The 27,742-nt window shown below is 46.0% G+C and overlaps 1 protein-coding gene across 2 annotated transcripts in view; it reads left to right on the top strand.

The window, feature by feature from the left end:
* The first annotated feature begins 9,817 nt into the window (after positions 1–9,817).
* The window catches only part of ADAMTS20 (ADAM metallopeptidase with thrombospondin type 1 motif 20), a 406,022-nt gene continuing 388,097 nt past the window's right edge, over positions 9,818–27,742 (top strand). Inside the window, exons 1-2 of one of the 2 annotated variants that reach the window (XM_063927338.1) lie at positions 9,818–10,265; positions 19,312–19,667. In XM_063927338.1, the coding sequence (XP_063783408.1) occupies positions 10,175–10,265; positions 19,312–19,667 (447 nt within the window). In that variant the 5' untranslated portion in view covers positions 9,818–10,174. Of the gene's footprint in view, positions 10,266–19,311; positions 19,668–27,742 lie in introns of those variants that run through there. The other variant, XM_063927339.1, reaches the window with a different exon arrangement.

The following is a 27,742-nucleotide window of genomic DNA, read 5'->3' as shown; positions in this document are numbered from 1 at the left end:
GCAACATTGAACTGTGGGGGGGCTGGGTCAACCAAAAGAATGGAATTAAATAGTTGGGCAAGAAGTGGAGAGATTTGTGACGACAGGGATTTATAATACGCAGCGGATAGACCATCTGGTCCAGGAGACTTGCCTGTAGGGAGTGATTTAATCATCTGTTCGATCTCCTGTGTCATTATCGGAGACATGAGGAATTCTCTGTCATCAACAGTGAGGATCGGGAGGTCTAAATGGGTAAGAAAGTCCATTCCTGCTGTCGGGTTATCTACCGGGGCGCTATAGAAGGATTCAAAGTAAGTCAGAAAAGTCAAATTTAGATCAGTTTGGGAGGTGCAGAGGGTGCCGTCAGGAAGTTGAATTGAAAGGTTAGGGGCTGCTGCCGTGGATGCTCGTACCATGCTGGCCAGAAGTTTTCCCAGTCTATTTTCCCAATGAAAATAATGATTTTTCTGGTAATTAAGATTCATCTGGGCCCTTTCAGAACAGAGAGTGTCATAGAGATCCTTAGCCTGCTTATATAGGAGGCGTGAGGATTCTGAGGGGCTGGCCAATAAGGCGGAGTAAGCTACAGAAACTGTCGTGGAAGCTTGGGAGAATCTCTGAGCAAGCTATAATGTGGCCTCTTAAGACCAGTTTAGATGCCGGCCAAAGGAGATTAATGTCTGAACGATGGACATTATTATCTACAAGGTAATTAGAGAAAGACTGCGCTAAGTGAGTTTTAAAATCATCAGTAGATGTTAAATAGTCAGGGAATTTCCAGTTATAGGAAAAAGTTTTAGGTTTAAGTAAGGTAATAGTCACCCAAATAGGGGCGTGTTCGGATAATAGAATATTCTTTATGGCCACCTGTTCTACTTTATGTAAAAGAGAATTTGACACCAGCCAGTAGTCCAGAGGTTCACAAACACGGTCCTCAAGGCACCCCAACAGTCCAGGTTTTAGGTATATCCATGGCTCAGCACAGATGGTTAAATAAAATTGACTAAGGTGCTAATTAAGTCACCTGTGGCCAAGCATGGACCCATTTAAGACCAGGACTGTTGGGGTGCCTTGAGGAGCGCGTTTGGGAACCTCTGCAGTAGTCCAAATGGGAAAAGGAGTTGTGGGGATGGGAGTAAAAGGTATATTCACGGGAGACAGGGTGGAAAAATCTCCAGGAGTCTATGAGTGTGAGGGAGTCAATAAGAAGGGAAACTGCGGGGGGAGGTGATCTGTTGTTAAGGTGTCGAGGGCCTCCTGAAATTACCTTAAAATTACGTTAAGGTCCCCGGCCAGAATCACAAACCCTTCTGCCCATACCTGTAATTTAGAATGAATATTGGAAAAAAAGGAGGCTTTTGGGCCAGTAGGGGCATATAGGCAAACTAACATATATAATTCACCTTCAACTTTCAAAAAAAGAAAACGGCCTTCTGGGTCGCACCACTCATCACATATGACATAGTGGACAGATTTGCTAATCAGTATTAGAACCCCACGGGATTTACTATGATAAGAGGCAAATCTAAAACCCTGGACCCAAGTGTCATGCAGTGTGTTATGATCTGAGGGCCTCCAGTTTGTTTCCTGGAGAAAAACAACATCTGGGTAGAGTTTTTTCAGGTGACTTAGTACTTTTTTGTTTGATGATGGTGTTCAGCCCTTCTACGTTCCGACACACATTTAAAAGAGGTTTTAGAGTGAGGGGGACTAGTAGCTAATAAGGTCGTCATGGCATTATCCTATACCTTTCCTGGGAAATTAAAACAGTGAGGTGAGACTATATTGGTCATTGGCCCATCCCAGCAAGTAGGCCAATGGGGACATGTAAATAACATACCGTGAATAAACATGTAATTGATATCTAAGAGTGGAGTGTGTGAAAGAGAACATGAGAAATATAACAAACATAACCTGTCTATTATTTTCAAAATTATAAGAACCCAATATGGAGGCCTGAGAGGCCAACTACATTCGTTAACAATTACAGCAAGATAAGATTGGAGAAAAAAGTAGGAGAAAAAAGAGAAGAGAAGTTGAAAAGCATGGAAAAAGAAGAGGAGTGCTAGGCCCCAACCCAGCCAAATAGGCAGAAGGAATGTGGTCCACTGCAATAAATGCAGGACCTCCCTGATATCACAGAACTAATGAAGAACACATTTAACAGCTTATCAGAACAATAACATCAATACTCATCAAGCGCAGATATCAATCCGTATCCGCAACAGAGGACCGTGGTGAAACAGAGTCCAATGAGTATAAAAAGCTTCTTGCAGCTTGCGGAGTGTCAAGAAAGTAGGTGGCACCATTGTAGTGCACTCGAAGTTTGGCGGGATACAGAAGTGCAAAACGAATGCCCCTGGAAAACAGCTTGGTGCAGACCGGGGAGAATTCCCGGCGTTTAGTGGAGACTTGGAAGGAAAAGTCCTGGAATAATAAGATTCAGGTGTCCTCGTATTTGAGGTCTTTCAGGTTCCGGTATGCATCCATAATTGATATCTTGTCGAGGTAATTCAACAGGCGGAATATGACAGGGCGGGGACGTTGTGGTTGTTTGTTATGCCGGTCTGGACTGATACGGTGTGCCCTCTCCACTTACAGTGGTCTGGCCGATGACGGTAGTCCCAAAGCTTCGGGTAACCAGGAGGACACAATATAAAGCAATTCTTTAGGTCTTACTGATTCCGGCAAACCGATGAGACACAAATTATTCCGGCGATTCCGATTTTCAAGTTCCTGTAGTTTGTCTTGAAACGCCAGCATATTAGTGTCCTGTGTATGTAGTAAAGTTTTCGCTTCTGTTAATTCATCCTCAAAAGCTGAGATCCTATCTTCAGCTTCTGTTAAATGAGAGGTGTATTGTTTCAGAAGCGCGGTTGCTGAAATCACGGCCTCGGTAAGAGGGGCCAGTTCGGCGTTGAGTAGTGGGGACAATATGTCCGATATTTCCTTGGCTCTCTTTGCCGTGTCAGAACAAGCGGAGGCCAGATCAGGTGAGTCCAAGGAGTCATCCCTGGAGGGAAAGGTTCGGAGAGGAAATGAATTGACCGCAGGAAACTTCTCTTTCTGTTTCTGGGTCTGGGAGTTTTTAGTTTTCCTGGGTGTTTTTGCCACATATTTCTCCATTGTTAAGCAGGGTAATACAGTAAGATAATATGATATGCTGCAATGAGGCGTTCACAATAAGCTATTTGATAGATATTATGCAGGACAGTTGATGTCAGGTGAGGAGAAGTGTCATGGATCACATACCACACTGAGGCAGAGCTGTGAAGCTGCAGTGTGGTAGGGAGTGGGGTCGCCTGTTGTAAGCAGCTCAACAGTGCAGCCCCTCCAGAAGAGCGCTTACATAGAACAGGGAGGGAGGGGATGGCAGCCCTCGTGCCCTAGTGTAGTGTCCCTGTCAAGCAGGCAGCGACCAGCGCAGTACCTGCAGCATTGGGGACAATTGGCAGCACTCGCTGTGTTATAAACAAGCCAGGATGTTCGTGGGGCTCTGTGCAGGAAGCTGCAGCTGCAGCAGTATAGACAGTAATTCAGCTGCGGTGAGCCCGGCTGGAAGCTACAGTGAGCCGGAGGTGGGAAGCCCAGGACAGGGGCAAGAGGTGAAGGCAGAGGATGAGGCGCTGTACACGGAAAGCACCCATGTGTCTGGTAGCCGAGGGTCTTGTCGGTGATGTTACCGACCGACAGGCATCTGCGGGTTGTAGCTATCTGCCGGGGGATCTAGCGGCTGCATGTCCTGCTGGCGAGGTCACCGCCAGCTGTAGTGAGGAGGCGGGCATCTGTATTACGGAGCTCCCAGCCGGGACGCTCTGGCGCTGGGGGCGAGGGGGCCTAAGATGGCGGCCAAGGGTGCTAACGTATGATAAACGCTTCTGTTTCGGCGGTGTATGAGTGGTGGGGAGCCGGGATCAGGGTCCACTTGCCCACTATTATCTCCCAGGGGTGCCCCGATTTCGAGGGGGTGCTGTTCCCAGCGTTGAGGGGTTTTTATGTTATTTCCCTCAGCAGGGAGTGGAGAGCTCACTTAAAACATGGCCAGCTGTCAGGCCCGCCCACCGGAAGTGCTCTGTATAACTTTATAGTATGCAAATTATAAATGTTACTTCAATGCTGATTGGTTGCCATGGGCAACTTCTCCATTGGCTCACTTCTCCACTCTTTTCGCTGCTTAGTACATCTCCTCCTTACTAACCAGCAGGCTGTGTCTGATAAATGATAGGAGCTGATTGGTTGGATGGAGCTTTTAAACTCTGCTGGTGACAGTTGAAGCCGTTGGAAGAGCAGCCTGTGGTAGATAACAGGGGAAGAAGTCCCTGCTAGCCTCCTAAGCTGGTGTGAACTACAGTACATGTAAAAAGAACAAGTTCATTAGGAGATTCCGGTGAGGAATAGGCTAAAGAGACTTTTATAGATAATGGAAACTGTGAGTAGCCTCTGAGACACAAGTGTTTAACATTGTATAACCCCACTGGGTCATACAATATCAGTCAGGGTCTTATAAACAACAGTACTGCTTATAATAAATATACTGTACATATGCCGTCTATAACAAACATTCTCCTAAAGGCAGAATAAGTCTTGTATAACAACTGAACTGAGAGGGATTCAATTCTTGTTAATTAGGCTATAAGTACTTATTTTGTGACTTTGTGACTTTTAGCAATTCAGATGCATGCCCAGTTAAAAAACATGGACTATTTGTGCAAATATTGTAATTGCGTGTGACTGAGAAACAGGCTCTGTATGTTCAGTTTCTTATAGTATGGAGCCACCAGAACTTGTTTGGACCACACTGACAACGACTGGAAATGTTCCCTTGAGACCCCCTGCTGTAAATTATAAATGACGCCATTCCCATACATAAAGGAGTGACAAAGGGGGTCATTCCATATTGATCGCACGGTAGCAGTTTTTTGAGCTGTGCAAAAAGATTTTGTGCAGTTTCTGAGTAGCTCAGAACTTACTCAGCCCTTGCGATCACTTCAGGCTGTCAGGTCCCGGAATTGATGTCAGAAACCCGCCCTGCAAACACTTGGACACGCCTGCATTTTCCATGGCACTCCCAGAAAACGGTCAGTTGCCACCCAGAAATGCCTTCTTGCTGTCAATCACCTTGCGATCGCCGCTGCGATCATTTTCTTCATAAGGTCCCACGCTGCCCGGCATTTCCCGTCGCTGGGCAGGAACGCACCTGCGCATTGCGGTCACGGCACATGCGCAGTTCAGACCCGATTGCACCAATGCAAAAAACTGCAGCGCGCGATCGGGTCGGAATGACCCCCAAAGTTCTTACATTACGGTTACAACTATAATCTGTGGTGTAACACGTGCAGCAAATGCCTGGGATGACAACAAGGAAATCTGGTGAAATAAAGGAATGTCTGAGAGAATGTAAAATATTTAAAGATATGTTTCTCAGAAAGTCTGAGGAATACAGCACAAAGTTCATTAGGAATTGCCAGAATGTCTGGTGCATACTGTACATGTATTATACAAATGTGATGCTTTCCCTTTAACAAACTTCCAGCATGTACAACTAGTGTACATTTATGTAGACAAAAAGGGTAATTTTCTAACCACATAATATAGTGATATGCACATATGTAGGTGTACCCACTTTTCTATTTTTTGAAATCCCCCATTCAAATTATATCCACAACCATCTATGAATTGTAGTTCCAGATAGAAATATGCATGCCAGCAAATCACATCACTTTTAAGCCCTGATTACTATATCGATGTTGGATCACCCCCTTAATTAATTAAAACTTTTACATTTTTCTCCAAAAATACTGATCTTTCAAATCTTATGTCTAATGAATCTATGAGACTTGGTATTAATTTTAGCAAAAGTGTGTCTTTTGTGCAGTTGAATGTTTTTATTACATTGTAAATTTGCTTTTCTGTATAAATTGTGCCTATATTGTTCAATAAGTGTTCCATTATACGGAATTCTATAATACAGAATTGGAGAACATAAATAGGTTGAACTCAACGGACGGATTGTCTTATTTCAACCTCACAAACTATGGCCCTCATTCCGAGTCGTTCGCTCGGTATTTTTCATCGCATCGCAGTGAAATTCCGCTTAGTGCGCATGCGCAATATTCGCACTGCGACTGCGCCAAGTATCTTTGCTATGAAGAAAGTATTTTTACTCACGGCTTTCTCATCGCTCCGGCGAACGTAATGTGATTGACAGGAAATGGGTGTTACTGGGCGGAAACACAGCGTTTTATGGGCGTGTGGCTGAAAACGCTACCGTTTCCGGAAAAAACGCAGGAGTGGCCGGAGAAACGGGGGAGTGGTTGGGCGAACGCTGGGTGTGTTTGTGACGTCAAACCAGGAACGACAAGCACTGAACTGATCGCACAGGCAGAGTAAGTCTGGAGCTACTCTAAAACTGCTAAGTAGTTTGTGCTCGCAATATTGCGAATACATCGGTCGCAATTTTAAGATGCTAAGATACACTCCCAGTAGGCGGCGGCTTAGCGTGTGTAACTCTGCTAAATTCGCCTTGCGACCGATCAACTCGGAATGAGGGCCAATGTAACTATGAATAAGAGGCTCTGTGCTCCAACTGCTGAAGGTGCAATCTTAACTCCTTCAAATTCATTTTAAATGTCTAGCCCATCCATACAAAATCTAATTTTCACATGTTGCTACAACATAAAGCACATTGCACCAAGACTAAATTATGTAAGGGTCATGTAGATTCTCTAAGCTTCTCCTATCAGGATTAACATTTAGCACTGCTCTGAGTCTTGCAGTTGATGCCTAGTTTATAGGGTAATTAAAAATAAAATGCTTTTATTTGAGAAAAAAACACATCATACAGTGACAACAATTAACATGGTAAAGGAATGACAAGGTCACCAAAATAAGTATGCAGATTCCAAACATGGTAGAGATGTGTACAAAAGCACAGCATGGAAAAATAAAATGCAGTACATATAATAATAAGAGAAAATGAGACATGGGAAAAAGCACAGCGAACATTATCAGGGAGAAGTAAGGAATGACAGTACCATCCAAAATAGGGGCAGATCCTCTATCAATTAGAGGGTAGGGGGGGCTGAGGCACTTAAGACAGGGGGACCCTGGTTGAGGGGGAGTGTGTATATTAGATTGTGCATACCTCTCAACATGACCCATTCTGGGAGGGACAACATGCTCTCTACCTGGACTTCCCACTTACTATATGATTGGCATCACATGTGTTGAACTATTTCATTGATAACAAAGGTATTTCAACAAAAGTGACTACAATCATAATTAAGAAGAAAGTCCAGGTAGAGAGCATTTTGTCCCTCCTGGAATGGGAGGTATGGATTGTGTATATTAAGTATATTGTGTGTATATATATATATATATATATATATATATATTTATAGCCGATACCCCCGGAGGGTTAGGGTAGGGGACGGTAAAAATACTTACCTCCTCCAATGTCGAGATCTTCAATGTTGGGATGCTGCTGTCGGTCATGTGACCACTGGCATCCCGACCTCTGGGGTGCCATACCAAACACACCATTACACATCCTTGAATATTGAATAGTCTACAAATAGTAACATTGAAATGTAATGATCATTGACATATTGTAGACTGTGTATGTGCTAGGTTCCATAATTTAAGTGTTTTTGTTGTTATTTTAACTTTAAACTATTTGTATGCAATAAATAGTAAGAAATAGCTTGTAAAAGACATATAAGCATTATAGGATTACAGTTATTTATCATTTGTATAGTAATACAGAACATTATAGAAAATACTGTAGTATGTACAGTATATAACGATTTTTCCTTTTTAGAAACCTTTTAAAGCTTAGGGGTCAATCCAATTAAGTACGAGTTGGATCCTGCAGCCGTTCTCATCTCGAACTCACACTGAGAATTTCATATGCAATTCATTTTCAAACTAACTTTTGTTTTTCAGATGAAATTAGCATTTTTTTGTGCGTACCCACCTGAGCAAGTGAAAAGGTTGGGAAATATGCCGGGGCGCAGTACAAAACTTCTGGTGTACCCCTCCCAGTGAATAATCATGCACTTGGAGAGATTTAATAGGCATAATTTGGCCACTAAAAACAAATCAGTTTTCTGGTGAATTTCTCTAAAAAGCTCAATAATCGGGTTAAATGATATGGGAAACTTATGTGGAGATATTGTATTGATGGGAGAGGGCTTTCTGAACTTGCAGATAAGAATTAAAAGCGGTTATTTCAACTTTATACAAACGTTGAAAAATTACTTCACACACATCTTCCTGTACCTCAGAATGCTGGAAAGATTTAATTTGATGAAAATGCTCGCTATTAATTTTCAACCTTTATCAAAACTGAAAAAATCATCCATTTGACATCTTTATAAATCTTCAGCATTCTTATGGCCAGTAACAGGTTTTTATATGTCCCTGTAATTCAGCTGTCACTTTTTGCGGGTCCAGGATAGTTCCCCACTTTTTCATGAACTTCTCCCAGGTAATATTTGTATAAAAGTCACGCTACCTCACTGCGTGTACTGTAAATTGCCATTTCTAATTGGATCTCGTATTTATCTGGTGTGCACGCGTTTGTTTGATGTGTGTGAGTTTCACGACACAAACTCACTTTCGCAAACTGGCTTCTAACTGAATTGATCCCTTAATACTATGTATATCCCAGTGGTTCCTAAACTTTCTTGAATCACGGCACCCTAGAATGTCAGCATTTTTTTTTTACATCAATCCTAGGATAAAAGTTTGTTTATATATTTTAGATTTTTTTTTTTTTATTAATTGTGCTTACCTGTCATCCTTAGGTGGTGGCAGCCATCATAAAGCACTGAAAAGTGTGGAGAAGTGAGCCAATGGAGAAGCTGCCCATGGCAACCAATCAGCTGCTCTGTATAATTTAATAGTATGCAAATTATAAATGTTACTTCAATGCTGATTGGTTGCCATTGGCAACTTCTGCACTGGCTCATTTCTCCATACTTTTCACTGCTTCATGAATGGACCCCAAGGTTGCTTCTATTTGTCCACATGTTTTATGTTGGCAGCCCCCAGCCCTGGTTTTGCCTATTAAGCCGGGTACACACTGGGCGATGCTGAAATGCCAGCGATGAACGAATATATTGTTGAATAATATAGCGTTCGATATAGCGCATACACATGGAACGTTATCGTTCAACAAGAACGATCAGTGACGTCACTGCCGGCATTCCTGGACATGCAGCATTGACGGGTTGAGCTGCATGTCAGCTCAATATTGGGGATCGATGAACGATGTTAGGGAGCACGCATCATTCATCATTCACCAATATTACCCCCATACATGCTGGACGAGATCAGCCTAAAAATAAATGATAACAATATTTAATTCGTTATCATTTATTATTTTAGGCTGAAATCGCCCAGTGTGTACCAGGCTTTACTGTACATTAACGATAATCTCTGCTGAAACTGATGCAATTGTGCCGACGTAAACCATTGTTATGAATTTGAAGAAAACCCTATTTCCAACCAAGTGAATAAATACTTTTTTTGTGCAGCAGAAAGGAAAAAGAATCAATAATATGTTGAAATAAAACAGGATAGTATTTATTTAATTTGGTACTGCAGCAGCATTATATGATGAGATACCTAGTCGGTGTGCATACCGTTATATACCATATATGGTGACGTAATGTGCAGTACACTACAGTATATGTAAGCACTCAGCATGTAGAGAAAGCTGCACTTGCAGGAGTGTGTGCGGAGGTCCCAGTACAAAGCTTGGCTGCAGTAAGGGCTGTCTGTGAGGGGATCGCCCACAAGGCGGACTCTCCTCTTTGATGTCGGGGTCCTGGGATGGTCAGAGAGCAGCAGAGTTGCTGGCAGTGAGATTTCCTCCCCTCAGCAGCCCTGTCCCTGCTGCTCTCTGTCACACACACGTACTGTACATGCGGTGCTCCCCGCTCACACAGTGCATGCCCAGCTGTGCGGGCTGACAGGACCGAGGAGAAGCGATGCAGAGAGGACGGCGAGACTGCGAGGAGCTACAGTGTCAGAGAGTCGGCACAGGCGCCCGGCTGCTGCAGCGGGAGGTGCTGTGAGGGCTCCCCGGGGATCCGAGGGGCGCAGGTTGGGGGAGAACGACCGAAGGAGGTATCTGAGGGGTAAAGGGGACCCTGGTCCTCGTTGTCTCCTGTACTCAGGAGGGAACATGCTGGTTGCAAACTGGCTGGCGGGGCTGATCTGTCATCTTTGCTTTCTGCACACACGGTCTTTGGAAAACCGGCTTCACCCCAAGCAAGGTAATGCTGCCAACAGCATGGGACTAACACATTGTAACCACAGCTACCGAGGGCTAACCCTGACTTACTGATCTGGGCCACGTACAGTACTAGAAATGAATGAGAGTCCGCGCCAGCAGCTCATATTGGGAGGCTGGTCAAGATCAAAATGTGTGTGTGTATATATAATCTTCCAGCCAGTGAAATATATATGAGGCACACATAGGGGAACTGTATATGTGTGCAGGATGCAAGGCAGAAGGCGAAACAGAAATGTCATCAGTGTTCTAAAGTTATATCACACGTGTCGTCCACATTTATCCCATGTTTCATTTATTACATTTATGATATTTATAAAGAGCAACAGTTTGTGCCCACTAAGGTTTGCAAGAGAATATGCACATACTGTATGTGTCAGAGATGAGGTGGGCACTGGGCACGAAGCTGAGTGACCAGCTGCTTGGAAAGGCCTGTAATGTAATGTGTGCATATAGTATGTATTGCTCCAGCCTAGAAGGTGTACAAGTTGTAAGAACACTTCTTTTTAAGAACAGGTAGCCGGGTATCAGTGTCCCTGAGTGACTTTGCACTAGAAACACTCCTTGAATGTGTGCCTGACATGAATATACTTTGTTTCACAGAATATCTGTAATACAAAGTATTTTCATCATGTCAAGCACCCATTCATTTACCATAGGAAACATGAATAAATTGACATGTGCAATTGTGCAAGACAAATCTGGGATAAATTCAGACTATATTAAGAAATGCCAAAAGTGAGATTTCATTGTGAACATACAGTATGTCCTCTAACTAGAATCTATCACAATTTCTAATGCATTGAGTTTGTACTTACCTACTTTAGAAATGCAATGTTTCCTTTGTATGGGCAAGCCATTACTGTATGCATTTTTAAGTAAGCTAATAAAATAATCACTGTGATAACTTTGAAATAAATTACCTTTATTTGTATCAGTTTTTGCAGCTTGTGTGAGTATTAGTAGGTCTGGAAGTGTACCACTAAATTAAGCTCTTCATAGATTCCCGTTTGTCTTGTTTTCATGACAGAATTATTGCAATTGTTAAGGATGATGTTTAATATTTTGCCGTTATTTTACATTTTTCTGACTAGGTATTTATAGCCTGTTCCCTCACTGGATCCTAACCCACTTCTCAGTCATCACCACTCACTGGCGTATTTATAACTAGCTGGAATACCCGGCGTTGCCCGGGATTTTAATAATGTCTGTTTACAAAAATAAATGTAAATATTAAACACACACTATAAATAACATTGTAGATAGCTGAGTTCCCGTGCTACACTACGGGATGAGGATGTTAAATTACAATGATAGTTGTTCGTTAAGTTACGTTTGTTGGAAATCTAGTATATAGGCATATCTTGCTTCCCTGATGCACTTTGTGTAGTGGCCTGACCCCTTTTTGGTCCCCCAAGGGACCCTGCTCTTCCCACTATACAACTCTCAGTCTGTGGCTTCCTGCTGCCTCCATTCCTCTCCTCACATCATGCCAGTGCCCCTGTGAAATTATCAATTTTTTTACAGTTTCTTACATAGTGCAGCACATTATGTATCTCCTGATATACTCTGTGCTGCTGGGGGACCGTGCTACTTCCACTATATAACTCTCAGTGTGTGGGTTTGTGCTACCTGCATTTCCCTCCTCACATCATGTCACTGGCCCTGTCACATGTAGCCCTGTCATCACTGTCATATCATGCATGTCCTGGTATAGTCTGTGCTTGCTGGCCCACCCACAGTGTTTGTTCCCAGAGTGTAATACCACTTTCAGATCTCAAATGCCGGATCCCACCTGGTAAGAGAAGCGTGTCCTTACTGGGTGGGATCCGGCATTTGCTCTGCTTTGGTGGCTTTCAGCCATAGCAGCGGGGGGGGGGGGGGGGGTGCAGCAGCAGCAGGGGCGGGGGTGGAGGAGGCGCTGGGAGATAAGCTCATCTCCTGCGCTGCCTCTCCCTATGCTGTGAATGGGAGCCGTGTCGCATCGAAACGGCTCCCATTCACACTGCGCCTGACCCGGTATTCGACCCGGTAATAACCCTTCATTTTTACCGGGTTGAATTACGGGGTCAGGCGACCCGCTAATTCGGCCAAAGTGCTTTCACATCGCACACTGACCCGTTTTATACCGTGTCGATACCGGGTTATTTGTGCGATGTTAAAGGGATATTAGTCATATGTGTAGCAAGCTTGGTGTAAATTGCTCTAGGCATTCCAGAGTTATGCTGTCTGCTGAAAAACTCTGTGCTGCTGCCTCGCCCCTAGGGGTGTCTTACCCCCACAGTGTTTGTTTCTAGCTTGTAAGTCATATGTGTACCAAGTTTGTTGTAAATTGGTCCAGGCATTTGGGGTTATGTTGTCTCCTGAAATACTCTGTGCTGCTGTCCCATGCCTAAGTGTGCTAGGGGTGTCTAACCCCCACAGAGTCTGTTCCCAGATTGTAAGTAAGATGTGTACCAAGTTTGGTGTAAAGTGCTCCAGGCCTTCCTTACAGTTATGTTGTCTGCTGACAAACTCTGTGATGCTGTCCCACCCCTAGGGGTGCTAGGGGTGTCTGACCCCCCACAGTTTTTGTTCCCAGAGTGAAAGTCATATGTGTACCAAATTTGGTGTAAACTGCTGCAGGCATTCCAGAGTTATGCTGTCTGCTGAAATACTCAGTGCTGCTGCCTCATCCCTAGGGGTGTCTTCCCCCCACAGTATGTTTCGTGTTTGTTTCCAGAGTTTAAGGCAGATATGTACCAATTTTGGAGTACATAGGTTCAGCAATTCCGGAGTTATGCTGTCTCCTGATACACTCTGTGCTGCTGTCCCGCCCCCTAGTGGTGCTAGGGATTTCACATTTTTTTTAGTTGCCTCCGGCGTGTTTTAATATGCTTGTGTGCCAAATTTCACGATCTCCACTTGTAAACTGTGGACCTGTATAGAAAGACAGACAGAAGGACACATTTTAACTTTTGTATAGTAGATGGGTGCAGTGTGTGTGGTGAATATGGGCCCCCAGGGTACAGGTGGGCCCACACTGCACACCCTGCACCCATTATTTTTAATACTCACCCTCCAGAGTCCAGCAGTGCAGCAGCAGCGCTGCAGAAATCACTGGGAAAATGTCGCTGCACCATTTTCCCGGTGTTTCGTGCATGCGCAGTAGAAAAATCACGGAGAAAATGGCCACCGCACCATTTTCCCAGAGATCTGTGCATGCGCTGTAGACTCTGGGACAGTGCTAGGGTCCCATATGGACCCTAGTGTCCAGAGCTAAGTGCTATTGGCTAGAGAGGAGGGCTCCCAGACTGAGCCTGCACATGGGCCTCCTTCTCTCTAGAAACACCTCTGTCACCACTAGTACATGTTTATGCATTATCTGGGAGAAGCAAAGGTTAACTTATCAAACTGTGACACCAGGGGGCTGATTGTGGGTCACACGCATCCATGGCTGTGTTTCTTTGCAGCAGCCACGTTTCTATGCTAATTCTAAGGTTTATTTATCCTAAATTAAGGTGCTCACTTGCAAAATTTTGGGACAGTTGAACGCAACATTGCAACTTACACCAGCCCTGTAGCAGGTGGAATTTCTCTCCCTATTATAGCCTCCTGTGTGAGTGCATGCCTCCCAACTGTCCCGATTTTCTATTTACAATGACATGTCCGTGATTTGGCTTCATCTGCTTCTCTCAGGAATGCCCACCGACCATGTGTCCGATTCTGTTCTCTGTCTCTGAGCAGTAACAGTTGGGACACACAAGCTGTGCGACTGAGACCATCGGCCTGTTGCGGATGGCATTGACACTGAGTGCAACTCAGAATTAGCCCACAAGTGTCATTGTTCAGGGAACTAACCAAAAGGCTAGGCTCAGTAGAATAGATCACATATTTTACAATTAGGAGAACCAATAAACATACTTCATTAGGTTATGCTCATCTGGATGAAAGGCTAATGCAATCTTTATAAAAGTTTATTAAACAAATGCTAATAGTTTGAAGAACTTAGCAAAACGACCACTGATGTCCAGTCATGGATTTAGATGACCTGTGGCCTTGAGTGTACATTAGGCAATTTGCCTTCCAGAGCCAGTGCAAGGTTTCTCGGTGCCCTAGGCAAAATTTCTGCCGGGCTGCAGGGAGGGGATAGGGAGACGCAGGATGATAGGGAGACGCCAGGCTGCAGGGAGGGGATAGGGAGACGCCGGGCTGCAGGTAGGGGATAGGGAGACGAAGGATGATAGAGAGACGCCGGGCTGCAGGTATGGGATAGGGAGACGCTGGGCTGCAGGGAGGGGATAAGGAGACGCGAAGCTGCAGGGAGGGGATAGGGAAATGCGGAGCGACAGGGAAGGGATAGGGAGATGTTGTACGGCAGGAAGGTGATAGGGAGACGCGGGCGGAAGGGAGGGGATAGGGAGACGCGGGGCAGCAGGGAAGGGGTACGGAGACACGGGGCGGCAGAGAGGGGGGTAGGGAGACGCCGGGCAGCAGGGAGGGGATAGGGAGATGCCGGGCGGCAGGGAGGGGATAGGGAGATGCGGGACGGCAGGGAGGGGATAGGGAGACGCGGGCGGAAGGGAGGGGATAGGTAGACGCGGGGCGGCAGGGAAATGGTACGGAGACACAGGGCGGCAGGGAGGGGATAGGGAGACGCCGGGCAGCAGAGAGGGGATAGGGAGACACTGGGGGGTGTAACTGTGTGTTCTAACCTGGCATCACAGGAGTGCATTCTCGCCTTTCGGATGCAGTAGACATCACCATCCACAGCGTCACCCTTCTGCCCTCATCTTGGGGCTTCCGGCAGCAGTAATAATGATAATGTTAGGGGGAGGGATCGTCGATGGTAGCCAGAGGGGAGAACTTAAATTGCTGTCTAGGACGGAGGCGGGGATAAAACGGCTGTAATCCTTACTAATGACGCCTCTGAGTCTGACTCTCCTCCGCATAATGCCGACAGCCCTGCCCCTACTCCATGTCTCTAGCAGAACTAGACGGGGCTGCGGGTATGAGAGAGCAAGTCAGGAGACAGGCGCCACACAGGGTGAGTCATCAACTTGTAAACAAGCGCACGGCATGTTAGCGCTGACGTCTAGGCTGTCTGTGTGGAGCCCGTCTCCTGACTTGCTCTCTCGTACCCGGGCCGCAGCTCCGTCTATTAGCGACATGGAGCAGCTGCAGGAAAACCAATACACTGCCGTTGGTGGCAGACTAGATACTCGCCGCGGCCGCCCCCGGGCTTACATAGAAAAATATATATTTTTTTGCAAAATAGATCTAAGTGGAGCATGCCGCCCTCCAGTGGCCAGCGCCCATAGGCAGCTGCCTAAAGCTGCCTAATGGTGGCGCCGGCCCTGTTGCCTTCACACACAAGTACTTTACATATAGCTAAAACTCACAGGATCCAGATACGGGTACAAGGTGTTGGATCATATTATGGGGAGACAATCAATATGCCAGCTGTCGGGATCCCGGCGGTCAGGGTACCAATGCCGGAATCCCGACATCTTACAATGCCGACAGCCATAAAACGGGAAAAATGGGACTGTCTCACCAAAATCGGGACAGTTGGGAGGTATGCTTTGTGTCTGAAGCAAACCAGGTTGCCATGCAAGGGGAGCAAATACATTTATATTGTTTCTGTGCAGGGTTTATACGGGATATGGTCATTAGGTCGACACAGCATAGGTCGACAGTCATTAGGTTGACCACTGAAGGTAAACAGGCATTAGGTCGACATGGTCAATAGGTCGACATGGTCATTAGGTCGACATGTACTAGGTCAACAGGTCAAAAGGTCGACATGAGTTTTTCAATTTTTTTAACTATTTTTGCGTTTTTTTCATACTTGATGATCCACCTGGACTACCATCAGGAACGGTAACCTGTGCCGAGTGCAATTGGGGTTCCCCGTCACTTTACAAAGAAAACGACACCAAAAGAAGTCCAAAAACCCATGTCGACCTTTTGACCTGTCGACCTAGTACATGTCAACCTAATGATCATGTCGACCTATTGCCCTGTCGACCTAATGCATGTCGACCTTCCATGGTCGTCCTAATGACTGTCGACCTAAGTTGAGTCAACCCAATGACCCATAACGTTTATACTGGCTGCTATTGCATGTAGCCCACACATGTTAGACAGCTTTATTTTTACACTGCAATTTAGCTTTCAGTTAGAAAACACCCCACCTAAATTTAAATCTCTCTGCATATGTTACATCTGTCACACTTGCAGTGCAACATGGTTTTGCCCAGTTGGCTTGCTTTTTTGTGAACAGCGGTAATAATAAATGATAATTATTGGATCTAGGACCCAATTAGTAAATATGCCTCTGTATTTTCTTTGTATCTTGATCCCATCAATGCATCAGGACCTACATGCCAGGCAGCACAAGTGAAGTGTTATCAATACTATGTTATTAATACTATGGGCTAGAAGATGTAAAACTGTTATCCCAATCATAAATGCACTATGAGGGTAAGGAGGGACCGTGTAATGTGAGTTTCTTGGTACCCCTAGAAACTGCTCTAGAGGAGATATCCAATTTCCCGTGGTACATTACCGCGGGTTTCGATATTGCCCGAGCCTATCCAATTATCCCCGATAAGCCGGCACAAGCTGTGGCTTATCTGGGTTTTTGTGTTACTGCACTGGGTGCCGGATCCTGACAGCTCCCCATGCAGACAGGGTAGTGCTGCACCTCTGGCTCTCCGGTCACATAACCGCTCCCCGTCACGTGACCGCCACCAAGGGCGGGGAAAGAGGGAGAAACGGGTCACGGCGCTGCACCAGCTTTCCCACCGGGGGTCAAAAACCCAAATATGATATGGGGAAGTCCAGGAGAGTTTCTACTTGTAAAAGAACTTGCATTTAAGCCATTTTACAGTTCTGTTCCAGTGGGAGTTCTGTCTTTCCAACCAAGATCGCTGGGTCCAACTTTTCTGCCTCAGGTGGGCTCTCTACTGCAACAAGGGCAAGTTTTGTGACCAATGGTGCCATTTAGAGATGCAGTAAACAGTATTACAGTGTCTGAACAAGCTCAATGTTGGCATCTCTGTCTTTGCACATTCAGACGCATGCTTGTACCCCAGGGGAAGGTCTGTTACTAGGATTAGCATATAGTGGCAGTCTCAGAAATAAACATATGCAAGTACAAGTCAACTTATAATGATTGTATCTACACTCCCAACCAGAGTGGCAGACTGGAGGTAGAAATAATTACCCAACTCCACTGCTTGGGCGTCACTCTTGACTCCTCCCTCTCCTTTGCACCCCACATCCAAGCTCTGGCACAATCCTGTCGGTTCCAGCTACGCAACATTGCTCGTATCAGGCCATTTCTCTCCCAGAGTGCAACTAAACTTATCCACACACTGGTCATCTCACAACTCGACTACTGCAATGTTCTCCTCACTGGCCTCACTTGCTCCCATCTTGCTCCCCTCCAATCTGTCCTCAACTCCGCAGCTAGGCTTGTCTTCCTCTCCCACCACCCCACATCTGCCACTCCCCATCGACAGAATCTGCACTGGCTCCCATTCCCCTACAGATTCCTCCTCAAACTCCTCACCCTCACATACAAGGTCATCTCTAATTCCACTGCTCCCTACATCTCCAACCTCCTCTCCCTGCATACTCCCTCCCTCCCACTTTGGTCGGCCAATGACCGCCGCCTCTCCTCCACCCTGGTCACTGCTTCCCATGCTCGAGTTCAAGACTTTGCCCGTGCTGCACCCCTTCAATGGAACGCGCTCCTCCACTCCATTAGACTCTCCCCGACCTTGCAAAGCTTCAAACGGGCACTGAAACAGGCACCTATTCATCAAACGGGCACCGATTCATCAAAGCGTACCCTTCCGATGCATAACCTAGTCCTGAGGCTGCTCCTCCATCCCCCTGCCCCATGCCTTGAACATCTCTGCTTTGCTTACATACTGCCATCAGGCTACCTCCCGTTTGCTTGCACCTCATGTCATCTGTCTGTCGCCCCTTCCCACTAGATTGTTAGCTCTTCAGAGCAGGGCCCTCTTTCCTCTTGTTGTCAAAGCCCTCTACTCGACACATTTCACTCACAGCTCTCTCCTACTCAGCGACCATCTTTACCTGCTTTTTCTCCTGCTGGTAAAGGCTCATCTCTATCTATGGCCGCCAGCCCCAAGTACTACGATGATTACTCCCTCGCTACTTACATCTTGGCTGTATTATGTTTTGAGAATTGTGGTGCACTTTGTTACCTGTACTCTATTTTTGTTATATATTTACTGTAATGCTAAGTTTTGTCTCCCCGTACTGTCCTTTGTACGGTGCTGCGAAACAATTGTGGCGCCTTATAAATATAATGTAATAATAATAAAAGAGGTGTTCTCACAGGAGCAAAATTCAGTAAGGGCATGTTTACGCAAATGCATACAAGTGCATATACATCTGTTAGAAGGTGTATCTTTTGCACCTTGTCTAATGCATGTGCAAGTTAGAGATGTGCAGGTTCGGATTTACTCGGTTTTTAACACCAGAATTAACGCGAGTTCGATTTATCCAGATTTTTCTTATTGACTAACCACATGACATCCGAGAGCCAATAAGATGCCGTTTTGAGATCTGAGTAAATCCGGGTAAATCCGAACCCGTACATCTCTAGTTCAAATACACTTATGATGATCATGAAAATTAGAAGTAAACCATGTACATACATACCTGTATAATGCATAAGAAATAATTAAAGAGTCATAAAATAACCTTTATGCTTTTTTTTTACTTCATAAATGTCAGTATTACTATGAGTCTTCAAGATTTCTAAATAGCTCTAATAAAATGGGAACCTTACTGACATGGCTTTTAGTGAAAATATAAAATAATAATAATAATAATAATAATAATTAATATAGAAAATGTACAATATGTTATATGTATACAATGTTTCTCACACTGAAAACATGGCATTTTTTTTAAATGTAACTGTTCTATTATGGATGCATCTGATAAGTATACTTTCATTTTACTAGCACAGTCTGAATTATTTCTGATATATTGTTATTTTACAGCTAGTTTTGTGAAAACCCTTTCATCATATGAGATTGTCATACCTTCTCGAGTAAATAATTTTGGAGAAGATTTTCCTCTTACCCAACATTACAGAAGAGCGAAAAGGAGTCTAGAACTTCAAACATCACCCCCTGATGTCAACAGGACATATTATCATATTGCTGCCTATGGACAGCTATTCCATTTGAACCTTACCAATGATGCAAGCTTTATTGCGGATTCTTACAAAGTTGTCCATATTGGAAACCAAAGTCATGTTCAGCTTGACTCCTCAGACCTCAAACACTGTTTCCACAGTGGTCATGTCAATCGCTTGGAGACATACTCAGCTTTCTTAAGTCTATGTGGTGGATTGGTGAGTTTATTATTTATTGAATGTTTGACTGTTTATCATAATTACCGTATATACTCGAGTATAAGTCGACCCGTATATAAGCCGAGGCACCTAATTTTACCCCAAAAACCTGGGAAAACTTATTCACTCGAGTATAAGCCTAGGGTGGGAAATGCAGCTCTAGCCGTACACAGCCATCAGTGCCAGATATGCCCTCATACTGCCAGATATGCCCCACAGTGCCAGATATGCCCCCACAGTGCCAGATGTGCCAGATATGCCCCACAGTGCCAGATGTGCCAGATATGCCCCACAGTGCCAGATGTGCCAGATATGCCCCCACAGTGCCAGATGTGCCAGATATGCCCCCACAGTGCCAGATGTGCCAGATATGCCCCACAGTGCCAGATGTGCCAGATATGCCCCACAGTGCCAGATATGCCCCACAGTGCCTGATATGCCCCACAGTGCCTGATATGCCCCACAGTGCCAGATATGCCCCACAGTGCCTGATATGCCCCATAGTGCCTGATATGCCCCACAGTGCCAGATGTGCCCCACAGTGCCAGATGTGCCCCACAGTGCCAGATGTGCCTGATATGCCCCACAGTGCCAGATATGCCCCACAGTGCCAGATATGCCCCACAGTGCCAGATATGCCCCACAGTGACAGATGTGCCTGATATGCCCCACATGTGCCTGATATGCCCCACATGTGCCTGATATGTCCCACAGTGCCTGATATGCCCCACAGTGCTAGATACTTACCTTCCGTCGCTGCCGCGCTGTCTTCTGAATGAGGGACACGGAGAGCGCAGCGCGCGGCTCTCCTGTGTCCCTCCTGCATCTCGGGCGGCAGCGGCGTGTGTTAAAGGAAGTGCCGGTTCGTGCACTTCCTTTAACACTCAGACGCCGCTGCTGCTGGAGATGCAGGAGGGACACAGGAGAGCCGCGCGCTGCGTTCTCCGTGTCCCTCAACGCTGACTCGATTATAAGCCGAGGTGGCTTTTTCAGCACAAAAAAACGTGCTGAAAAAGTCGGCTTATAATCGAGTATATACGGTATATTAAATCATAACACAATTTAGCTATTTTGATTTCAGAAATAATGGTATGAGTGATCACAATAAGATGGTTGAAAATGTTTATTTGGGTTGGGATTGAAATGCGGGCAGTCGGGATGCAGGCGGTCAGAATACCAACTGTGGCATCCCAATGTTCAACATCAATGGCCCCTAACCCTCCCTTTCAGTAGCCTAACCTACCTCCCTTCCCCAGCCCAACCATAACCCTCACCAGTAGTGGCTAAACCTAACTCCCCCTACCCGCAGCCTAAACCTAACCCCTCCTGCCCACAGCCTAACCCTTCCCGGTGGTGCCTAAACCTCCCCCCCCCCCCCTCCCCGCAGCCTAAACCTAAACCCCCTTCCCGCAGCTTAACTCTCCCCCCGCAGCCTGAATTTACCCCCCCCCCCTCCTCCCATGGATTACCTGTAAGACGGGCTGGTACACGCTTGTTCAGGATGGCGTTCTGATTAGTGTCAGGAATCCAGCGTCAGTATTTCGACATCCGATTAGTGCCGGGAAACTAACGTTGGTATTTCGACCACTGGGATCCATCACTGCTTTCTTTTTCTTAATGTTTAACATATGTAACTATTTTAATAATATTTTCTAAGTATATAATGGCTAAATACATGTGATTTCGAATAGAATGTTGTCACTTGTTTAGATTTGCTAAGTTTGAAAAAGGATTGTTTTGGATAAATATACAAATTAGATTTGTGATTAACATACAGTTCTCATGGCTGGTTACCCTTTGGCACTGTAAAAATCCAGTGACACTGTGTGATTGAGTATGACATGCATTTGTAACCAGCACATGCAGTCAGTGTTCTTTAAATATAAGGGCGACCTATTAGAGAGAAGCAGGCAAAGCATTTTCCCCAAATCATTAATTGTTATCATTAGTTGATTGTGTATAGTTGACTTTGGCTAGCTTTGTGGTGTCTGTCAGGCATACTGTTTTTAGGCTGGGAAAAAAAAGATAAAATGTTACATGTTAACATTGTATTTATTAACACTATAAAAATAGATCATCTTGATACCATCTCTTTTTGTGGATACTTTTGCACCACACAATTGATCTTTTCAGACAATTTATTGAACAAATAAAAACCAGAATGTTCATGATGTTTTACTAAATGTACTTTCCCCCCAAGTGAGTTATTTCCTATAGTTCCTATAGCACTATAGAACTAGAACGCTTTCTCCAGTGTGTGTGATAAGATGCACATGGGGAAACTAGTGCTGCCAAGACTAGGGGAAGACAGATTGGACCCTCCCTGTAAAGGGCCCTACACATTTAAATATCCGCCGCCGAGCTACCCGACGGCGGATACGGCGGATGGGCGACCCGGTGGCGGGGGGGCAGTGACGGGGGAAGTGAAGTTACTTCACTCCCCCCGTCATACGGCTCCATAGAAGTGCAGGCAAATATGGACGAGATCGTCCATATTGACCTGCGTGCACAGCCGATGGGGCACCAGCGATGAACGAGCGCGGGGCCGCGCATCGCTCATCGCTGGAGCCTCCACACTCGAAGATATGAATGGTATCTCGTTCATTGATGAACGAGATCGTTCGTATCTTTGACTTTTATCCCCCAGTGTGTAGGGCCTATAAGTCAGAACCATACTAGAGAATCCAGCACTAAATACTGGGGCTTCAAAAGCTTTTATATCTATGTATATTTTATATAGAAAATTAAATTATATAAATAGCCCACCAACCCTAGTAATATTATTTTGTGCTTGCAGAAACAAGTCTTATTAATTTTAAAATGGCTTAATCAAAATGTTTTATTTTTTTCAGTTTAGTTCTTCAATGAATGAACTCCTGAGATAACATTAGCCAAGCAAGAATAAATACTTGATAGATAAACTCCTCCCTGAAAATAAATAATGAAAACTCATGTTAACACTGTCAGGAATCCAACCCATAGCATATTCAGTGTAATATTAAATTAGTATATCAATAAATAATGAAAAAATGACTTAATCCCCCTAAAAAAAAAAAAATAAAAAAAAAAATCTGAGGTCTAAGCTAGTACAGTATATGTTTGGAGTGGTTGAGGAAAATGTGGGAACACAAACAACAATCTGTAGAACTATGCTATAACAGGCTGCTATGGTAATCATGGCATGGAACCCACAGCTTTGGGTCCCACCATTATAATGTAACAGAGCCCATCATTTTAAGCAGGGGGCTGAATTCTCCTAGCAAACTGGGTCTGTAAAGAGCAGCTGAAAGCACTTGGGTGGTCATTCCGAGTTGGTCGCTCATTGCCGATTTTCGCTATGCTGCAATATGTTGCTAAATGCGCATGCGCATGGTACGCAGCGCGCATGCGCTTAGTTATTTAACTAAAAACTTAGCAGTTTTGCTGTTGTCTACGCGGCGCTTTTCATTCGCACTGCTGATCGGTGAGTGATTGACAGGAAAGGGGCGTTTCTGGGTGGTAACTGAGCGTTTTCCGGGAGTGTGCTAAAAAACGCAGGCGTGCCAGGTAAAAACGCAGGAGTGTCTGGTGAAACGGTGGAGTGGCTGGCCGAACGCAGGGCGTGTTTGTGACGACCAAACCAGGAACTAAACGGACCGAGCTGATCGCAATCTAGGAGTAGGTCTGGAGCTACTCAGAAACTGCAAGAAAATATTTAGTAGCAATTCTGCTACTCTTTCGTTTGCTATTCTGTTAAGATAAGATACACTCCCAGGGGCATGCTTTTGATGTGCACTTTCTATTGATCTTTGCCAGCAGCTCCTCCCTCTCCCCTGTCATTAAAGTTCCATGAACCCATGTCCCTATACAGATAAGCACTGGTAGGCATTATATATGTACTTGCATCAGATACCTTTGCAATATTGTGAATAAAGGGTTTTAAAATATGGGCAGCATGCCATGTTTATTATTGTATGCCGGATGCTTGTGAACTCCGTAACATTACATGAGAACTGATGATAGGGGTAGCATAATTTACATTTCTGTAGTCCAACATATTCTCCTAGCTGCTGCTGGCACCCGGGTTACTAAGAAAATAGGCCCTTCATATTATTTCTCTAACGTCCTAGTGGATGCTGGGGACTCCGTAAGGACCATGGGGAATAGACGGGCTCCGCAGGAGACTGGGCACTCTAAAGAAAGATTCAGTACTATCTGGTGTGCACTGGCTCCTCCCTCTATGCCCCTCCTCCAGACCTCAGTTAGAATCTGTGCCCGGCCAGAGCTGGGTGCTCCTAGTGGGCTCTCCTGAGCTTGCTAGAAAAGAAAGTATTTTGTCAGGTTTTTTATTTTCAGAGAGCTTCTGCTGGCAACAGACTCTCTGCTACGTGGGACTGAGGCGAGAGAAGCAAACCTACTCACTGCAGCTAAGTTGCGCTTCTTAGGCTACTGGACACCATTAGCTCCAGAGGGATCGAACACAGGTACCTAACCTTGATCGTCCGTTCCCGGAGCCGCGCCGCCGCCCCCTCGCAGAGCCAGAAGTACAGAAGCAGCAGAAGCAAGAAGACATCGAAATCGGTGGCAGAAGACTCCTGTCTTCATTTAAGGTAGCGCACAGCACTGCAGCTGTGCGCCATTGCTCCCGCAGCACACCCACACACTCCGGTCACTGTAGGGTGCAGGGCGCAGGGGGGGGCGCCCTGGGCAGCAATTAAGATACCTGATGGCAAAAGTATACATATATACAGTCAGGCACTGTATATATGTGCGAGCCCCCGCCATTTTTACACATGAGAAGCGGGACAGAAGCCCGCCGCTGAGGGGGCGGGGCCTTCTTCCTCAGCACACCAGCGCCATTTTCTCTTCACAGCTCCGCTGGAAGGATGCTCCCCAAGCTCTCCCCTGCAGTATACAGGTGCAATAGAGGGTAAAAAAGAGAGGGGGGGGCACATAAATTTAGGCGCAGAGAGATATATATATATATATATATAAAAAAACAGCAGCTACTGGGTAAACACTAAGGTACAGTGTAATCCCTGGGTTATATAGCGCTGGGGTGTGTGCTGGCATACTCTCTCTCTGTCTCCCCAAAAGCCTTTGTGGGGTCCTGTCCTCAGTCAGAGCGTTCCCTGTATGTGTACGGTGTGTCGGTACGCCTATGTCGACATGTTTGATGAGGAAGGATACGTGGAGGCAGAACAAGTGCAAATAGATGTGGTGTCGCCCCCGACGGGGCCGACACCTGATTGGATGGATATGTGGAAGGTGTTAAATGATAATGTAAGCTCCTTACATAACAGATTGGATAAAGCTGTAGCCTTGGGACAGTCGGGGTCTCAACCCATGCCTGCTCCCACAGCACAGAGGCCGTCAGGGTCTCAAAAGCGCCCAATATCCCAGTTAGTTGACACAGACGTCGACACGGAATCTGATTCCAGTGTCGATGACGATGATGCAAAGTTGCAGCCTAAAATGACTAAAGCCATCCGCTACATGATTGTGGCAATGAAGGATGTGTCACACATTTCTGAGGAAAATCCTGTCCCTGACAAGAGGATTTATATGTATGGGGAGAAAAAGCAAGAAGTGGCTTTTCCCCCGTCACATGAATTGAATGAATTATGTGAAAAAGCGTGGGATTCCCCTTATAGGAAGGTAGTAATTTCCAAGAGATTGCTGATGGCGTATCCTTTCCCGCCAACGGACAGGTTACGCTGGGAATCCTCCCCCAGGGTAGACAAGGGGCCAGCAATTGCTTCGGCCTGGATGTGTAGTGCGGTAGCAGCATGGACGGATACTCTGTCTGAGGAGTTACATACCCTGGACCCTGGCACATATCAAGGACGCGGTCCTATATATGCGGGATGCCCAGAGGGACATTTGCCTGCTGGGCTCTAGAGTAAACGCAATGTCCATTTCTGCCAGAAGGGTCTTATGGACTCGGCAATGGACAGGGGATACCGACTCTAAAAAACACATGGAGGTTTTACCCTATAAGGGTGAGGAATTGTTTGGGGACGGTCTCTCAGACCTAGTTTCCACAGCTACGGCTGGGAAGTCAAATTTCTTGCCTTATGTCCCGCCACAGCCTAAGAAAGCACCGTATTACCAAATGCAGTCCTTTCGTTCGCAAAAGAGCAAGAAAGTCAGAGGTGCATCCTTTCTTGCCAGAGGCAGGGGTAGAGGAAAGAGGCTGCACCACGCAGCTAGTTCCCAGGAACAAAAGTCCTCCCCGGCTTCCACTAAATCCACCGCATGACGCTGGGGCTCCACAGGCGGAGCCAGGAGCCGTGGGGGCGCGTCTCCGACATTTCAGCCACCAGTGGGTTCGCTCACGGGTGGATCTTTGGGCTATACAAGTTGTGTCTCAGGGATACAAGCTGGAATTCGAGGTGACGCCCCCTCACCGTTACCTAAAACCGGCCTTGCCAGTTTCCCCCATGGAAAGGGAGGTAGTGCTGGCAGCAATTCACAAGTTATACCTCCAGCAGGTGGTTGTAAAGGTTCCTCTCCTTCAACAGGGAAGAGGTTACTATTCCACTATGTTTGTAGTACCGAAACCGGACGGTTCGGTCAGACCCATCTTGATTTTAAAATCCCTGAACATTTATCTGAAGAAATTCAAGTTCAAAATGGAATCGCTCAGAGCGGTCATTGCAAGCCTGGAAGAGGGGTGTCACAATCCTGACTGTAGGTTTATATTTGGTGACTTACCCCTGCCATCTGTCCTGGATCCTGTGTCTTTTCACTCACGGAGTTAAACAGCTTGTCAGCACTATGAGTTTTCCTGAGTTCTCTGCCTGTGAGGTAATCAGCTCCACCTGTGGTGATCTCCTGTGTGAGGCTGAATTCAGTAATCTAAAAGCAAGCATCCTGTGTTTTGCAGAAGTCCAGGCTTCAGTGTTCTCTTGGCCTGCTAGGCCTCATTCTACATCACAGCCTTGGCTAGAGTAGTCACATGACAGTGACATCACCTAATCCTGCCCACCAATCATCAAAGACCAGGAAGTATAAATCAGGAGGCTGAGTTGGAATCTGGGCCAGTTCCTTGTGTCACATACAGCCTTGTGTGGGTCTTAAGCTGAGCTCCCTAAAGGTAACCTTTGTACCTAAGTTCCTGTGGAAACTCTGTTCCCTTGTTACCGTTTGGTTTATTTGTGTGTTGCCATTTGATTTCACCATTTCCCTGAGTCTCAATGTAAAGGTACAGCTGCAATGTTTCGTCTTAAAGGCACAGTACTGAATTCCGTGTTCTCCACTGAAAACCACAACTGTCGTGTTTCAGTTTTACTACTGTTGTAGTTGGGATCTCCAGGGCTCAGTACCTCGTGCCTCAGCATCTCCGTGCTTCCAGCATCTCCGTGCCTCAGCATCTCCGTGCCTCAGCACCTCCGTGCTTCCAGCACCTCAGTATCTTCGTGACTCAGCATCTCCGTGCCTCAGCACCTCAGTGCCTCAGCATCTCCGTGCCTCAGTGCCTCAGCACCTCCGTGCCACAGCACCTCCGTGCCTCAGCACCTCCGTGCCTCAGTACCTCCGTGCCTCAGTACCTCCGTGCTTCCAGCACCTCAGTATCTCCGTGACTCAGTATCTCCGTGACTCAGTATCTCCGTGACTCAGCATCTCCGTGCCTCAGCACCTCAGTGCCTCAGCATCTCCGTGCCTCAGTGCCTCAGTACCTCCGTGCTTCCAGCACCTCCGTGCCACAGCACCTCCGTGCCACAGCACCTCCGTGCCTCAGTACCTCCGTGCCACAGCATCTCCGTGCTTCCAGCACCTCCGTGCCTCAGCACCCCTACGCACCCCAGTGTCTCTACGCACCCCAGTGCCTCCACGCACCTCAGTGCCTCCACGCACCTCAGTGCCTCCACGTACCTCAGTGTCTCCAAGCACCTCAGTGTCTCCAAGCACCTCAGTGTCTCCAAGCACCTCAGTGTCTCCAAGCACCTCAGTGTCCGCAAGCACCTCAGTGTCCGCAAGCACCTCAGTGTCCGCAAGCACCTCAGTGTCTCCAAGCACCCCGTGCCCTTTAGCACAATTATACCTGGTATTCTTCACTGATTCATCAGTGCCTTTCCAGTTCTGTCTTTCAG

This window comes from Pseudophryne corroboree, chromosome 6 (assembly GCF_028390025.1).
Source record: "Pseudophryne corroboree isolate aPseCor3 chromosome 6, aPseCor3.hap2, whole genome shotgun sequence".
Lineage (NCBI taxonomy): Eukaryota > Metazoa > Chordata > Amphibia > Anura > Myobatrachidae > Pseudophryne > Pseudophryne corroboree.
Note: the sequence above shows the minus strand (reverse complement) of the source record. Positions and strands in the feature narration are given on the sequence as shown.